Below are 17,824 nucleotides of genomic sequence, written 5' to 3'. Positions count from 1 at the left end.
AGGTTTCTGATCTTCTGTCTGTGTGTAAATTGCTCCTCCACGAGAGTGTGAGGATTAAGGGAGACACAGTAACCATCCACAGAGGCTACCTCTCCCCAGGAAGGAACAAGAAAGAGTGAAAGAGGAATTGAGACCTTGGGAAAGGGAAGGGAGAGAGAAAGCATATAAAGAAGAGAATGGAGAGATGACGGTGATTACATGGCACCCCAGTCTTCTCAGCTACCCCCATGTGATACCCTGGCAGAATAGATGCTTTTTCCTTATTTCTTTATTCATTTATCTTTTTATTTATTTATTCATTCATTCACTCAGGTCATGGGACTTGAAAATAGGGCCTGAGAGCTATCCCTGAGCTTGTTTGCTCAAGGCTAGCATTCTACTACTTTGAGCCACAGCTCTACTTCCAGCATTTTGGTAGTTAAATCTCACAGGAATTTCCTGCCCAGACTGGCTTTGAACCATGCTCCTCAGATCCCAGCCTCCTGCATAGCTAGGATTACAGGTGTGAGCCACTGGAGCCCAGCATGGGATGCATTTTTGATCTATGAAAATGGCTAGCACAAGAAGCTCAAAATGGTATGTTCCCAGCTATAAAGTGATAGTGCCACCTGGTGGCTCAACTTTTCAATTCTCCAAAACCTTTTGGATAATTCACCTCCATCCTAGGAGTGAGGCTGGGAATACGTCCCAGTGGTAGGGTGCTTGCCTCATATACCTGAAGCCCTGGGTTCGATTCCTCAGCACCACATATATGGAAAAAGCCAGAAGTGGCACTGTGGCTCCAGTGGTAGAGTGCTAGCCTTGAGCAAAAAGAAGCCAGGGACAGTGCTCAGGCCCTGAGTTGAAGCTCCACAACTGGCAAAACAAAACAACAACAAAAACATTGTAGGAGTGAAGGGAGGGCAGCAGGTGATCTCAGACACAGAGGCAGGGCCTCTGGTAAGCCCTAGCAGTGAGATTGGATTTGATCCTAGGGTTTATAGGCAGGTAAGGTGGCTGATTGACAATTTTAAAGCTCCATCCAGTAGCTGGGTAGAGCCTGGGATGTGAAGGATCAGTGGTGGAGTCGAGGAGGCCATGCAGAAGTTTCTATAGAAGCCTAGGTGAGATCTGAGTGGTGCTTGGACCAAGGTGGCAAATTTGGCGCTGGAGAGACACAGATAGGTTGAGATCTGTTTTGGAGCTCATCATTCTGTTATCAATGGAGAAGAGAGAAAAAGGAAGACAGAAGATGCCCCTCCTGTTATGGATGTGGGCACGTGTCAGTACTTTGCTTAGTGTCATCTGGAATGTAAGGTCTCAGGTCCCAGAATAACTCATGTGTCTCTTTGCCTCAGAGGACACAGCCCAGCACTGAAATCCTACAAGACCTGACTAACAGGAACATTTCTGATTACTTGGTAAAGACATACCCCGCTCTCATAAGAAGCAGGTAAGAGAGACTGCTTCGATACTTCTCATCCCAGCCCCCTGAAGACATTTGTTAGGGTAATTTACTCTTGATGGTTTATCTATGAGCAGGGCAATAGAGTGTTTTCTTTTTTCAATTGTGAGGGTCTCATCCAACAGAAAAAGTGGGGTGAGGCATATACAAGTAAAATGAAACTTAATTTGGATTTTGTTTCTATGTGTAGGGAAAATTGTCAAAGTTTAACCCAGGCACTATTTTGTTGTTGTTGTTGTTGTTGCACTGAGGTCTGAATTTAGGGCCTCCTGTTTGCCAGGCTGGCACTCTACCATTTGAGCGATATCTCCATCTCTGCTGTTTTTGCTTGTTATTGTAGAGATGAAGTCTAGTGAATTTTTCTTCCAGGGCCTGGCCTTGGATTGTGATCCTCCAGATCTCAGCCTTCTTTCTACATAGCTAGATTGATAAGTTTGTACCACTGGTGCCCACTTATCCCAAGCACTATTAAAAAGTTTACTAAAACTATGCTGGGCACTGGTGGCTCACATCTCTAATCTAAGCTACTTAGGCTGAGATCTGAGGATTGTGGTTCAAAGCCAGCCCAGGCAAGAAAGTCTGTGAGACTCTCATCTCCAATTAAGCACCAAAAATAAAAGCCAGAAATGGCATTGTAGCTCAAGTGGTAGAGAACCAACCTAAGTAGTAGAGAGCCAACCTTGAACACAAAAGCTCAGGGACAGCATGTAGGCCTGAGCTCAAGCTCAAAACAAACACACACATAAATTATATGATATATATATATAATGTAATTTATTCACTATACATCCCCATATTTATTTAATAATACATTTATTTTACTCAATAATACATCCCTATTATTTTAACCAATTAAGAAAGAGAAATAGAGTTTGGTAGGGGACGTAAAGGGGAGAAGGCAGAGGACAAAAAGGAGAAGCAAGAAGGAAAATAAGAAGCAAGACAAGAAGATAGCTAGATGGTTGCCTCTGAGAGAGAGAGAGACACAGAGAGAGAGAGAGAGCGCTGATTGGGTAACTGCATCATTATACTAGAACTGTAAATTATCATCTGTTGCCACTACCCTTGAAGTGGCCACAAACTCTTTCATTGCTAGTTCTCTCTGCTCCGAGATGGAAGGCCATCAGCAGCTTCTATCAGAAGAGCAAGCAACAGTGAAAAGCATGCTACCACGAGAGACCCTCCAGAAATGGGATCCAGTCCCCACATGCTCTCGGGCTTTAACACAAAATATTCTAATTTTAACAGTATTGCAGTTGCTTCCCCTACTAGACCCATGAGCAAGGGATAAACAGATTAAGAGGATTAAACACATGACACAGGGTGAAAGCAGCAGTAGCATTAGCAAAACAAGAACACCCTCCAAGCCCCAAAATCCAAGCAGAGAGCACAGAGCATGTGCAGTGATGCTACAAACAGCATCCATGCTAAACTTTGCCCTTAATAACAACCTGAAATACAGACTATTTGATTGGTTGATTGGTTAATTGATTTGATGATCGTTGACAATAATAGCCCAAGATGACTTGAATTGTGGTTGAGGTTTGCGAGCTGCCCTTCTCCCATCTTGTCATCTTCTCTCTCTGTCTGAAGGCTGATGTCTTCACTTGAGGCTGAGAAGCAAGTCAGCACTTCCCCAATCTGCAGGACATTGTTAGAGTCTCCTTTGTAAAAGGGGGAGGCTGCAGCCTTCCGGCAACAGTGGCTGCTGTGTTTTCATACATGGGTTTGGCAAGTGATCTGACTACAGGGCTGCTCAGAAAGCTCAGCGTGCAGGAGATGATGGGGAGAGCCGATCATGGCAGCCATCCATTCTTCCTCTGAGTGTGGATTCAGGCTGGGCCTCCCGGGGGGGGGGGGGCACTTCCACACTGCTTGAGTTTCAAGAAATGCAAAAATATTTCTAAAGACTGAAACATCCCCAATGACAATTTAGGAAGGAGAGCTAATCCTGCTATGCATATGTGTAGTTTTATTGTCTGACTTTTTTTTTTCTTTCAGCTTAAAGAGCAAATTCTGGGTCAATGAACAAAGGTAAAAAAAAAAAAAAAACTATTCTTTTTTTTTTTTCCCCTGCTGGTTCTGGGGCTTGAACTCAGGGCCTGGGCACTGTCCCTGAGCTTCTTTTGCTCAAGGCTTGTGCTCTACCACTTGAGCCACAGGGCCACTCCACTTTTCCCATGGTTAATTTGAGATGACTCTCACAGACTTTCCTGCCCAGGTTGGCTTTGAACAATAATCCTCAGATCTCAGGCTTCTGAGTAGCTAGCATTACAGGCATGAGCCACCAGGCTTGGCATAGAAATCCTCTAGTTTGCTTTGCTAGCAAATGAATTTAGCCCTGTTGAGGAGTTTGGCTTTATCTGCATTCAAATGTTGTTGGGCTGAAGGACATTCTCGGACTGGCACTCTCAGTACGATTGCTTTAGGCTTCAGAGAAGTATAGAGGCTGGATCTGATGGCTGGGGGTCCCAGTTAAAGAATAATAGGCAAGGCAGGAGAGGATGGGGGCTACTGAGGCCAGGGAGGAGGCTGAGGGGCCCCAAGACAGAGCGATGGCCGTATTGGTCCTTCTTAAGTAAAAGTGTGGCTGGTGGTGCCAAGGGCAGAAGAGCAAACATTGGTGGGGGTGGAGGAGCCAGGGAAAATGACACAGAGGGATGACACCGCATATGGGGATGGGCAGATGCTCAGGAAAAGGAAGTGCATTCCAGGAAGCCGGCAGCCTGGACCATTTAGAGCTGCAGCAGCAGCAATCCAACATAATCAGAACATGGCCTCATGGGAAGTTATTGTGAAATTGGAGAGGGCCAGAGACCACATTCAGACTAGCCTTGTATAACAGCACGAAGGTCCAGACTTCATCTTTAAACTGCAATGAGGAAGAGTTAAAAACTTAGGTTATGGCTGGACACTGTGGCCTCTGCCTGTAATCTCAATTTGTCCAGAGGCTGAGGCAGGATCGGCACCAGCCTAGGCAACACAGTTGGTTTGTATATGTTACTAGTCCAAACCATTTCCCCCAGTACTCTCCCTATAGTAACAGAAAGCAGCCAGGCACTGGTGGCTCAAGCCTATAATCCTAGCTACTCAGGAGGCTGAGATCCAAAGATCCCAGTTCAAAGCCAGCCCAGGCAGGAAGGTTTGTGAGACTCATCTCCAATTAACCACCAGAAAACCAGAAGTGGAGATGAGATGTGGCTCAAAGTGGTAAAGTACTAGCCTTGAGCAAAAGAGCTCAGGGATAGCACCCAGGCCCTGAGTTCAAGCCTCATGACTGACAAGAAAAAGGAAGGAAGGAAGGGGGGGGAGGGAGGAAGGAAGGAAGGAAGGAAGGAGAGCACATAACACAGGTGGGCGTGAATCTGTGGCCGACCTGAGCATCTCTGGTTGCCTTGTAGGTACGGAGGAATATCCATTGGAGGAAAGCTCCCAGCCCTCCCCATTACTGGAGAAGCACTTGTCAGTTTTTTAAGGGACCTTGGCCATATCATGAATGTGAGCGGGGTATGTAAACTGGCATTTGAATAGGATTTTTTTTACTTGATTCCTTATTGTGAAATGGAAATTGTCATGAGTACTATAGAAGGAGAAATAACTCATTTGCTTCTTGTGGTTCTCTAGGGTCCTATCACCAGAGAGGCCTCTAAAGAAATGCCCGATTTCCTTAAATATCTTGAAACTCAAGACAACATTAAGGTACGTGATCAGCATGGTCTTTCCTCAAATAAAACTTCATGTAACCTGGGTTTTGTTTGGGGGGTTTTGTTTATTTTTGTGCCTGTCCTGCGGCTTGAACTCAGGGTGTGGGCACTGCTCCTCAGCTTCTTTTGGTCAAGGCTAGAGCTCTGCCACTTGAGCCACAGCTCCACTTCCAGCTTTTTGAGAGTAGTTTGTTGGCAAAAAGAGTCTCATGGAACTGGGTGCTGATGGCTCACACCTACTCAAGATGCTGAGATCTGAGGATCGTGGTTCAAAGCCAGCTCTGAGCAAGAAAGTCCATGAGACTCTTATTTCCAATGAACCACCAGAAAAATGGAAGTGGACCTGTGGCTCAGTGGTAAAGCTCTAGCCTTGAGCACAAGAGCTCAGGGATTGCGCCCAGGTCCTGAGTTCAAGCCCCACAGCTGACAAAAAGAAAAAAAAAACAGTTTTGCGGACTTTCTCACTCAGGCTGGCTTTGAATTATGATCCTCAGAGCTCAGCCTCCTGAGTAGCTAGGATTACAGGTGTGAACCACCAGCACCCGACACAATCTGGTTATTTTATTCTGTGTTCCAGCTTCATACATTCTAACTTTGCTGCTGCTGCTGCTGCTGCTGCTGCTGCAATTCAGACAGGAATCTCTTTCAACTGCCAAGATTTTTCTCCTTCCTACATTCTTTTTCTGGTTGCAAGAATTTTTCTTCTTTAAACAGCTGTCATTGGAATTCTTCTCCATAGTCAAGTTGTAACACAGCCTAACCTAGCCCATCTCCATCCTCTCTCTAGGTGTGGTTTAACAACAAAGGTTGGCATGCCCTAGTCAGCTTTCTGAACGTGGCCCACAATGCCATCCTTCGTGCCAGCCTGCCCAAAGGCAGAAACCCAGAGGAGCATGGGATCACGGTCATTAGCCAGCCCCTGAACTTGACCAAGGAGCAACTCTCAGAGATCACTGTGTAAGCCCCACACCTTCCTGCCCTCCCCCACACCAGCCCCTTTGGAAATGAGAAAGGATTTTCTCTGTAGTGCTGGGCCCAATGGCAATGCTATTTAATGTGACACACATGAATATAACACTTTCAAATGCTATGTGTACAAACTGGCGAGATCACATCTATTTGGAAAGTAAACTTGCATTTTACACTGTTTCCACTGAACTCTAACAATTTTTTTCCTGAAGTTGACACAAGGATTCCACTTGCCAGAGTGCAAGATGTGCTCTGGAAATAATCTTTTATCTTCCGGGTTCTGGAAGGTTCTAGGTTTAATCTAATGCTCTAGGTTCTGGTATTTTCCCTCACATGGTCAGGCTTCTGGTTGTTCAGATCTTTGCCTTCCTCATGCTTAGGATCTTACAAGACAGCTTCAAGCAATAAAAACATCTATCTCTCTGGGCACCAGAGGATCATGCCTGTAATCCTAGCTATTCAGGAGGATGATATCTAAGGATCAAGGTTCAAAGCCAGCCTAGGCAGAAGAGTTCATAAGACTCCATTTCTAATTAACTATTCAAAAAAACCCAAAACTGGAGGCATGGCTCAAGCGGTGGAATGTCAGCCCCGAGCAGAGCAAGCCAACAAGAATACAAATGCCTAACTTCAAGCCCCCATTATTATTAAAACACACACACCCATACACACATAAAGAAATGAAATTTTTTAAATAGCTTATGTTCACTAACTGAAATTTATGTAATAGAGTTTTAAGAACTTAGTATCTATAGCCTTCATAGTTTAGGACATTTCCTGTAAACACACTTGTGGTTCCATACCTGTTCTCTAGGAGGATGAGGCTGTCTGGAATGTCATCAGAGAATGACTAGTGCTTATAGTGACTCTGTGGTGCTCAAGAAAAGTGCTCCTTCAGTAGGGCGGTGCTTCCCACCCATCCCTCCCTGTACCCAGTTATGTGTCCTAAAGGCTAAAGACTAGGCTGGATTCAGCCCTCACTACCCCCTTAGACAGAATGCTTCCCTTTGGTTCAAGAAGGGTGGCTGGAACCTGGTTCCTGTAAAACTAGCCTGTTCCCTTCACTTAAGTTTATATTGTGACTAAATGTAACTAAACAAGATAATCTATTTCTTTTTGACCAAAGAAAATTATTAAACTTAATAGGAACATTTAGTATAAGAGATTAGTACAGAATCTCTTTCTATATACCATCACAAATAATTTGATCAATGTAGTGTGTGTGTGTGTGTGTGTGTGTGTGTGTGTGTGTGTGTGTGCCCACTCCTGGGGCTTGAACTCAGGGCTTAGGCATTGTTCTTGAGCTTTTGTGCTCAAGCATAGTGGTCTAACACTCAAACCATAGCTCCACTTGTGGCTTCTTGGGAGGTAGATGGAGATAAAAGTCCTGGCCATGCCTGGCTGGCTTTAAACTGTGATCCTCAGATTTCTACCAGTGCCTGTTGTTAAAAAAAAAAAAAAAAAAAGATTCTCCAGGAAAACAATACCCACTTCACTTTGGTCCCGATTGATTCAGATGATTCAGTGTTTGTCATGCTTCAAGGAAGGGATGGGGATGGCCTGGAGCCTGAGGTGCAGCCTCCCTGGTTTCTGAACTTCCCTCTTCACTTCTCCTCTCTATGTCTCTGGTCCTGCTGCAGGCTGACCACTTCTGTGGATGCTGTGGTTGCCATCTGTGTGATTTTCGCCATGTCCTTCGTCCCAGCCAGCTTTGTCCTCTACTTGATCCAGGAGAGAGTGAATAAGGCTAAGCACCTGCAGTTTGTCAGTGGAGTGAGCCCCACCACCTACTGGCTGACCAACTTCTTGTGGGACATTGTGAGTGGCACTTGTGTGGCTCTGGCGGAGGGGACCCAGGCAGGGAAGGCTTTCACACTGCAAGGGACCTTTGGAAGGTGCCAGGCCAACAGCCTCATGTATCTGCTATCCCTTGACATATTCTTAGGAAGGGACTTGAACATCAAAGCTGTGGTGCACAGCTTAACCATTGATTAGAGCCCCTCTATGTCCTGTGCCTCTGTGATGACTCTGTGACCGGCACCTGGTTCATTCTTTTTGCATGTGTATGATTTTACTTTGTTGCGTATGTGGAACTGAGGAATTGAACCCAGATCCTTATATGCATGCTAGGCAAGCAATCTACCACTACTAAGCCATATTCCAGCCCCTTCTGGGTCTCTTGAGTAATGAGATCCTTTTTTTTTTAAACACTCTAAGACAAGATAAAATTACCAGCTGATGGAAACCATCACAAATTACCTCTCCATATGACTTTTAATAATGATGCTGATAGCCAGGCGCAGGTGGCTCATGCTTGTAATCCTAGTTACTCAGAAGGCTGAGATCTGAGGATCAAAGTTCAAAGTTCAAAGCCAGCCTGAGCAAGAAACTCTATGAGACTCTTACATATCTCCAATTAACCACCAAAAAGCTGTGTCTCGAGTGGTAAAGCACTAGCTTTAAGCAAAAAGTTCCAAACAAGAGTGTGAGGCCCCGAGTACAAGCTCCAGTAGTGGCATACAATGAAGAAAGAAAAAGAGAAAGGAAGGAAGGGTTGGAAGAAGGAAGGAAGATGCTGAACATCAGGATTCCTGAAGATAGGCAAATATCTAGTTTGTTGCCAAACTTTCCTTTTGTTCATTTACTTATTTATATATGTATGCAGCCAGGATCACTGTATTAATCAATGAGTTATAATTAATGAGAAAGGTAGATTGCCTCCGCAGCCAGTGAGAACCCTTAAAGGTGGCCTCTGTGTCCTCCTGTGCCCCATGCTCCCTAGGCATGTCACTGACCCTGGCATGACAAGGGGCCACAGCCTGGCGCTGTACCTTCTCTACCCCTTCCTGGCCAGCAATCTCCCCCCAAATCTTGTGGAAATAGCCTTTATACACCAAGGTCTGGGTGACCCATTTATTTACTGCCTCCCAAGTAGCAGTAAACAAATTTGTCAGCTGATTGAACTAGGGACTGTGTATGTGTGTGTCCAAGACACCTGGACGGAGGCGAGGTATAAAGGATGTCGATGGACACCCCATCTCTGGCCCCAACCCTTAGCTGTGCGGATACTGCCCCTCCCTGCTCCAGATGCTGTGTGGAGGCCCTCCACACTCCTTCCTGGTTCAGATCTCCACACCCAATGGGTGCTCTATACAGACACCTTCCTCATCCCAACCCCAAGCACCTTCTGTGGGGTGCCCTCCATACCCTCACTAAGGTTTCATACTGTACAGGACCCAACTTTATTGGCTGCCCACCTTTTCATGTCTGCCCTAATAGCTGTAGGACTGTGTTGTTTGGAAAGGGTTCCGGCATCCACGTGACTTAGGGAGACACGCTAGGACATAGCACCATTGGGCTTCATGATCAATTAGAAAGAGTGAGAAATCGGGTGGAGTTTTACGTTTGTTCTTTCTAAAAGACACAAACTGAAGGTCCTGGGGTCAGGGCAGGGGGAGGACTCAGAACAGCTTCACGGCTTGCTAATCAAGAACTTGTCTGAACCACTAGTGGAAGCAGTCTAGACCCTAAGAGTGGAGGGGACCTAGTCCCACTCCTCACTGTCCGGAACTAGAAACATGGGTCCTGGAGGCTCTAGGACTTGCTGTCTTCTCTCTTCCAGATAAATTATGCTGTGAGCGCTGGGCTGGTGGTGGGGATCTTCATCGGGTTTCAGAAGAAAGCCTACACGTCTCCGCAGAACCTTCCTGCCCTTGTTGCGCTACTCATGCTGTATGGGTAAGTCATTTGGGCCATGATTTCCATGACATCAAAGGAAAATGCCATCAGAGGAGGGGTTAGTGCCTTCTGATGGACACCTGGGCTTCCCAGTGGTAGCTTATTCATGCCTTTCATTTTTTCTATTCCAAGCAGAACTGAGCTGTTAATCAGGACTGTGTCTAGCTTCCACCTCCACCACCAGTGGAGGTGTTTTTGAGGTCTAGGTCATTCAGAGACACTGGGAGAAACTGCATTTGTCTGAATCTTCTATGACCAATCAAGACTCTGGCCTGACCAAAGTCTGTAATCATTCACACCCCAGTTTCTCTCTAACCTTGATTCTATTTCATTTGTGGTCAGTTGTGATTGTCCATCACAATCTCCATCTGTACTGGCCAAGAGGTACTTACACACCATAGGAGACCCAGCCAGACAGCAGCTCCTGAGCCAGGTTAGAGGACCACATAGGGATTCCATCCAGTTGCATAAGTAAGCAAAGCCAATAACTTTATCCCTGCCCTGCCACTTGGTGCAGGCTTAGCTGTGGATGAGTAATTCACTCCTCTGAGCCTCAGTTTACTCATCTGTAAAAAATAAAGTAGAAATAATGATGTGCATCCCTTCCAATGTGGGCCAAAAGAACATCACCAAAGCAAGGATCTCTATTTATCTCTCTGCAAGTAGAAGATTCCTGTACACTGGCCAGTGAAGATGATCTTACTGGGGTTTTCTGTTCTGCCTTGCTAATCTAGCCTAGAGTGGGCAACACTGTTTGTTTTACAGAAGGCTTTGAAATTCACAAAGTATGCACACAGCTAACATCTTATTTGTTCCTCACCAAATCAATGGAGTGGCATTATTATCTCCATTTAAAGAAGGATGTAATATGATTTTTCCTCCTGGGACTCTAGCCAGTTCCCACATGTCATGTCTTACATGAGGGGGAAATGCATTATATCCAGAGGGTTGGCTGGTGGAATAGAACTTGGAGCTTTCCCCCTGAATAGTGTCATGTCACACAGATGGGCGGTCATCCCCATGATGTACCCAGCATCCTTCCTGTTCGATGTCCCCAGCACAGCTTATGTGGCTTTGTCTTGTGCTAATCTGTTCATCGGCATCAACAGCAGTGCCATCACCTTCATCCTGGAATTATTTGAGAATAACCGGGTGAGTATGACTTTCTCCGCCTCTTTGTTTGATTTGTAGGATGCAGGCCAGTATGGGCTGGTCAAGCAGGGCCTGGGCAAGCATTGTTTATGGAGATGTTCACTACACCCATGTGGATTGCCTCTTTGTTCCTCCATCCATCCCTCTCCCCATCCTTCCTCCTTTTCTCACTGATGTATGTGCTCAGTGAGAATGCTCAGAGTGTTAGGGGTGTCTAAACCCATGAGGTAGAAATGACCTCCCACTGACTTAACGTGTATGTGTGTGTGTGTGTGTGTGTGTGTGTGTGCGCTCATGCACGCATGCCAGTCCTAAGACTTAAACTTGGGGCCTAAGCACCGTCCCTAAGCTTCTGTGCTCAAGGCTAGCAGCACTCTACTACTTGAACCACAGCTCTGCTTTTGGCTTTTTGTGGTTAATTGGAGATAAGAGTCTCATGGACTTTTCTGTTTGAGCTGGCTTCGAACTGAAATCCTTAGCATCCTGAGTAACTAGGATTATAGGTGTAAACCACCGACACCCAGCCAACTCAACTTGTTTCTTTTGGGGGGGATGGAGGCTTGGACTTAGGGCCTAGGCACTGTCCCCGAGCTTCTTTTTGCTCAAGGCTAGCACTCTACCACTCGAGCCATAGTGCCACTTCTGGCTTTTTCTGTTTATGTGGTTCTGAGGAATCGAACCCAGATCTTCATGCATGCTAGGCAAGCACTCTACCACTAAGTCACATCCCCAGCCCCCATTTTTATTTTCTTATTCCTTCAAGGAGGTGTTTTCTTTTAGGTGTCTCACATGTGCACATGTGTGTGCGCGTGAGTGTACACATACACACATGTAACACATTCAGGTGATTTCAAAATGTACAATGAACAAAAAGTTATAATAATGAAAATACTTTCTACTCCTGTTTTTGATTCACTAAATTCCCTTTTCCATAGGCAACCTTATTTGAGTTTCTCACATGTTCTGAAGACATAAACAAACTCATAACATATTCTTCCTCCCACATTTTTTTATACAAGTCGCCCACACACACACATATATATACTATCCTGAATCCAAGTTAACTCCACAGACAGGATTAGGAAATCATGGTGGTGGTAGCTGACTCCATTGTATGAGTTATAAGGTCTAGCTGTCCTCTCCACACACCCTGGCTTCCTGACCAGAGAGAGAGCAAGCCAGACTAAAGGGCAGCATCCCTCAGAAGCCTCAGCTTCTGTGGGAGTTCTGCCAGTCTGTCCTCATAGCATCCCGGCCCATGCCTGAATGCCAAGTGTCTCACTGGCCTTTCCTTCCCTCACTGGCCCTTCATATCATGGTCCAGAGAATCACACTGGCCAGCACGGCTTCACTAAGCAGAGCTGTACTGAAACCCAGCTCATGGCAGCCACACGCTCCTAGACCTAGTCAGTCTTTCTGTGGCTACTGAGCAAGCGATGAAATCCATCAGGCCCATGAACGTTAGAAACATGGTATGTCATGGTCAGCGTGTGCTGGCGGATGACCACACTCATGACAGCTGTTTCTGTCACAAGCCTATAGCCCACTTACTCAGTCTTCAGAGAATGTGTTACTTCAGAATAATTCCATGGCAAGCTGAAAGCCAGTCAGATTCTCTCCACCCACAGCCACATCAGCCATTTACTGAGCATACAGCCTAATATCAGATGCTACACACATTTCTGTGATCCTATGGGAGGCTCCCCAATCCCAGAAGCTACCATCTCGGCTTTGTCAGGAGTTATTTAGCAAGTGAGCACCATGTGATGGTTGGGCTAGTAAAAAATAAGTGTGATTCACTCATCCCCAGGAGCTCCTGTTCCAGTCAGAAAATGACTAGCATGTCAGGTTAGCAACTGACATAAGCCACAGAACATGGTGTGAGATTTCACAAACATCAAAGGAGAGAGGGCAGGAAAAAGGCCATGGAGCTGGGTGGCTGGGGTTAGGAGAATCTTTCAACTTGAATTTGGCCTGGACATTTTAGTCCATTTACTAAATAACAAAGAACCTACTATAAGCTAACAACTGTGCAAGGTATTTAGGAAAACAGAAAAATAATTAGGACCTCATACCTGCCCTGCAGGGGATCACTGACGAGTGAGAGAGAGTAGGCAGGTTAAATGAATGAATCAATCCATCTTGTGAATGTAGCATCATAAGATAGGAATGGGAATTTACCATGGGAATTTGCGAAGGCTTAAAAAAGAAGGGGCCATATGAGCAAGGGCAAGAATCTGCCAGAGAGCAGCAGGAAAATGTACATGCTCTCCTACTAAGAAAACTAGCTACTAGAGTATAGAGATTCAGAGGCTGAGAGACAAAGGAGCATGGAGCATTCTAGGAAGAACAGAGAAGGGTGGGCTGAAGGAGCAGGGAACCTGAGCAAAGGAGTGGTAGTTGAGTGGCTAGAGGCTGTGATGTGAGGTAGGGATCAGCCATGTGGGGAAGGCAGCCCTGGCCCACCAGAGCTTGGCCAGCCTCACCCCTCCCACAACTCTTCTACCTAGGCATGCTCCCTTGTGCTTCACACCTGGCCCCATTCTGGCAGCTGCTGAGACCCCTGAACCAGCAACCTTAGAGGGCTCTGTGTGATGGCGCGGGGAGTCTGCAAGAGAGCCGTGGCTCCTCAATAGATTACTGTCACTGCTTTCCAAGTGACTAAGTATTAAGGAGAGCCATGTGTACCTTCCTTACAGTGTCCAGGCCATACTGGGCAAAGTGAATATTCAAAAGTGCTGCCTGGCTAGACAAAGGTTCCAGCTGCTCTTCACTAGAACCCAATGGGGAGCCTGGGTCACAGACTGCTCACTGAGAACATCCTTAGCCTAGTCCTGGAACTTTCTGAATTCCCTGTCAACCCCTCCACATCCTGCTTGGTGAAGTCCTCCTGTGGCCAGCCTGGTTGCAATGATATCTCTGTCTGCAGCCGGGCCTGCCCTGTGAAGGCTCCCAGGCCCACCTGCACAGCAGAGCACAGGGAGCTTCTGCCCCCACTTCCGACAGCCATACTTCTCTGTTTCAGACACTGCTCCGGTTCAACACCATGCTGAGGAAGCTGCTCATTATCTTCCCCCACTTCTGCCTCGGCCGGGGCCTCATTGACCTGGCACTGAGCCAGGCTGTGACAGAGGTCTATGCTCGGTTTGGTGAGTGGCATTCGAGGCCCACAGGCTGGGAGGGTGGCAGCAAGGGGGCTATGGCAGACCTGCAGCTTGGGCTGGGTGGGGAAGGCATCTAGATGTGAGGCTGGCATGGTGCTTCCACCAGGAAGGGATTAGAAGATCTTTATGCTCACGTGGAAACCGGGGGGAGGGGGAGACAGGCATCTCTGCCATTCCGACTTGAGGATCCAAGATACAACTTGTGTTTAGGCCTTACTTCATCCTTGGCCTCACATCCCATTTGGCAGGCCTTGGGCTATAGCCAGGTCTTCAGCGTGAGCGGGGGTAGCTGACAAAGACTTCATCCCTGCTGATGTCTGGCGGCCTCTGTCCACAGGCGAGGAGCACATCTCCAATCCATTCCAGTGGAGCCTGATTGGGAAGAACCTGGTTGCCATGGCCGTGGAAGGGGTGGTGTACCTCCTCCTGACCCTCCTCATCCAGCACCACTTCTTCCTCACCCGCTGGTACGGCTTCCCACACCCTCAGGGAGACTGCCCCATGGTGATCGGTGATCGGCTCTTTCCTCAGGAGCCCCATTACATCGTGGACTTTACATTCTCAATTCTGCATTTTACAGGGAGAGATGGTTTATAAAATCTGCATGTTAAGCCGGGCGCCAGTGGCTCGTGCCTGTAATCCTAGCTACTCAGGAAGCTGAGATCTAAGGATCACAGTTCAAAGCCAGCCCAGGCAGGAAAGTTCATGAGATGTGGATCTCCCATTCATCAGTTAAAAAAAAAAAAAAGCCAGAAGTAGAGCTATGGTTCAAGTGGTAGAGAACTAGCCTTGAAAAACAATTTTAAAAGGCTCAGGGATAGCGCCCTGGCCCTGAGTTCAAGCTCCAGGACTGCCATCAAAAAGAAAAAGGCATGCTAGATTTAGGGCCAATTCTCAAATTTAGACTATTTACAATGTTATTTGTTCCAATTTCTCATTTAATTCCATATACTAAATTCATTGTTTTGTTGTGTTCTTTTGTTTTGTTTTGTCATTTTTCTGTGTGTGAGGTTACCAAAGCTTGAACTCAGGTCTTGTGCTTTTACTCAGCTTTCTTGTTCACAGCTGGCACTCTACTGCTTGAGCCACACCTCCAGTCCAGACTTTTGTGGGTTAATTACAATGGAATCTTGAAGACTTTTCTCCCCTGGCTGCCTTCAAGTCAGGCTCTTTCTGGTCTCTGCCCCCTGAGTTGCTAGGGTTACAGGCTTGCCAGGGACACATAGCTCATACACTCATTTTAAATTGGATGACAGCATTGCAAAGAGCAAAGATATTCAAGAATTGGTTAATGTATCCATGAGAAAAGAAACAAAGCAGGCCCCATTGCTCCTTCATTTTGAGTAGAGGCAAGATGGGGAAAACAGGGGGTCATATGGACACTATTTGCCAGGTAAGAGCAGACAGGCCCCCATTGGGGGCAGGCAGTAGAGGGCAGTGACACACCCCCATACCTGAAACCAGGCTAGATAGCTGCCAACCTGAATGTTACTAGGATTTTTCAATGGCCAGGACCTCAGAATAGCCATTCTCTTTGTGCCATGCAAACCTGTGCTGGCTACACCATGGGCCTGGAATTACAATCACTGTGCCCTCCCCAGCAAGCTTTCTTCCTCTCAGGCTGTCTGGCATGGGATTTGAGATGTCCTTAAGTTTTGACCCACAGGGAATGATGGACTTAAGAGAAATGGTCCATTGCCCTAGGGTGGCAACGATTGAGTGAGATCATGGGTTAACACACTTGACTTCATGAGGACCTGCTGTTTTCAGAGCACTTAACTTTTGCAGGACCCTCTTTTGGGCCAGATCATAGAGAGAGGAAAAGAAGGTTGGTCAAAACCAAATTGATTAGCTTCAGACTCTAATGCCAACACAACTGAGCAAGTCCTGCCTACCTAGGCCCTGCAGAAGACTAAGGAAGACTACTTCAGCCTCTGGTTTCCAAACACTTATATCTTTCCCCACACTGAGAGGCAACCAGGCATAGAGAAGGTAGGAGAGGAAGAAAGGGTGCTGTTGGTGGAGAGCAGGGCCTGCAGTGAGGCAACACCAAGGGTAAGACTGGTGCATGGATGGAATTGAGGATAGCTGGACAGGCAATGAGAGTGGAGGGGCAGGCAGAGCTGGATCATGATCGCATGGCCCTTTGTCTTAGTGACTTGTGACTCAAGCCTCAGAACCACATGGAACCCCTGGAGTGTGACATGATCTTACCAACTCTGGAGGGAGTTCAGATAGGAGGGAGGAGGTCAGATAGGAGCCAGGTTGGTACTCAGGCAAGACACAATAATGGCCTGTACAGAGATGAGGAAATCAGGAGATAGAGAAGATTTGATTGGGATTGGAGCTGAGAAAAGATATTTAAGCCTATAGAGGATAATCTTGGCAGGCCAGGAAGGAGCAACCATGCCATGGCTGGGAGATGGAAATGGAAAAGTGAGCAGATAGGAAGCTGGGGTCTGATTACAGGGCACTGAGATTCTGAGGCATTAGGAACTGTAACCTACATCCAGTGGAGGACCATGGAAGGTTTAGGTGTATGAGGAGACTGACAACAGCTGCTTTGAAGAGGTTAGATTGGCAGAGTGGGTTGGAGAGAGGTAACTCTGTACCATCACCCTATGAGATAGATACTCTCTTCTCCTTCATGTGGTTGAAGGAGACAAGATTTGGAAAGGCCAAGGGCCTTGTCCAAGGTCATGGATAAGGAGAGAGGACTGGAGTCCTGGGCTGCCTCGGGAGTGAGTCCCTGGCCTCTCTCACAGTAACCCCCTTCAATTGCTTTTGAAAATTGAAGCCTTAGGGGATGGAAGTCCAAGGAGGAAACAGAAGTGAGGGAATGGAAGACAAGATAGAAGAAAATGATGGTGCCAGCCAGGTGCCAATGGCTCATCCTTGCAATTCTGGATACTCAAGAGGCTGAAATCTGGAAGATCATAGCTCAAAGCAGCCCAGGCAGAAAAGTCCAGGTCCAAAATAACCAGCAAGAAAGCTAGGCTGGAGGCATGGCTTAAGTGATAGAGCACCAACTGAGCAAGTACGCCAGCTGAGCAAACACAAAGCCCTGAGTTCAAATCCCAGTGCCAACAAATAAGAAAGAAAGACAAGGACAGTGTCAAGGACTCTACACACCCACCCCAATCCTTTCCTGTATCCTTTCCTCCCTCTAGGATTGCTAAGCCCACCAAGGAGCCCATTACTGATGAAGATGATGATGTGGCCGAAGAGAGACAACGAATTACTAGCGGGGGGAATACAAGTGACATTTTAAGATTAAATGAACTAACCAAGGTAAGGGAAGGAGAGGGCATGTTAGTTTGGAGGTGCTGGTTGGTTCCCATGGATGGCACAATATTGATTGTCCTGTTCCTGTAGACCAAGTAGTCTGCTTGTGCATGAAGTCTGCCTTCCTAATTTATGTGACATCACCATGTCCAGATTGTAAGAGCATCTGGTCTCTATGCATTGCCCCCACTATTTGTATTAGTAAGAACTGCTCCAGCTGTCCTCCAGAATGACTGTGGTTCTGCATTGTATGGGTACCTTCCCAATGCTCCCCTCTGAATACCCATGTCCATAGTGACCTTTGTACCCAGGATTTTGTATCCAGTGGCTCATGCCTATAATCCCAGATACTTGGGTGATGGCAATTG

The 17,824-nt window shown here is 46.6% G+C and overlaps 1 protein-coding gene across 1 annotated transcript in view; it reads left to right on the top strand.

Annotated features, from left to right (window-relative positions):
• Nucleotides 1–17,824, top strand: part of Abca4 (ATP binding cassette subfamily A member 4) — a 126,975-nt gene that overhangs the window by 93,105 nt on the left and 16,046 nt on the right. Inside the window, exons 31-41 of the mRNA XM_048352161.1 lie at nt 1,338–1,432; nt 3,446–3,478; nt 4,846–4,951; nt 5,069–5,143; nt 5,936–6,105; nt 7,758–7,935; nt 9,740–9,855; nt 10,860–11,007; nt 14,033–14,156; nt 14,509–14,638; nt 17,342–17,462. Coding sequence (XP_048208118.1) covers nt 1,338–1,432; nt 3,446–3,478; nt 4,846–4,951; nt 5,069–5,143; nt 5,936–6,105; nt 7,758–7,935; nt 9,740–9,855; nt 10,860–11,007; nt 14,033–14,156; nt 14,509–14,638; nt 17,342–17,462 — 1,296 coding nt within the window. The remainder of the gene's footprint in view (nt 1–1,337; nt 1,433–3,445; nt 3,479–4,845; nt 4,952–5,068; nt 5,144–5,935; nt 6,106–7,757; nt 7,936–9,739; nt 9,856–10,859; nt 11,008–14,032; nt 14,157–14,508; nt 14,639–17,341; nt 17,463–17,824) is intronic.

Source organism: Perognathus longimembris, chromosome 7, assembly GCF_023159225.1.
Source record: "Perognathus longimembris pacificus isolate PPM17 chromosome 7, ASM2315922v1, whole genome shotgun sequence".
NCBI classification, from domain to species: domain Eukaryota; kingdom Metazoa; phylum Chordata; class Mammalia; order Rodentia; family Heteromyidae; genus Perognathus; species Perognathus longimembris.
This window is presented reverse-complemented; position numbering and strand designations above follow the sequence as displayed.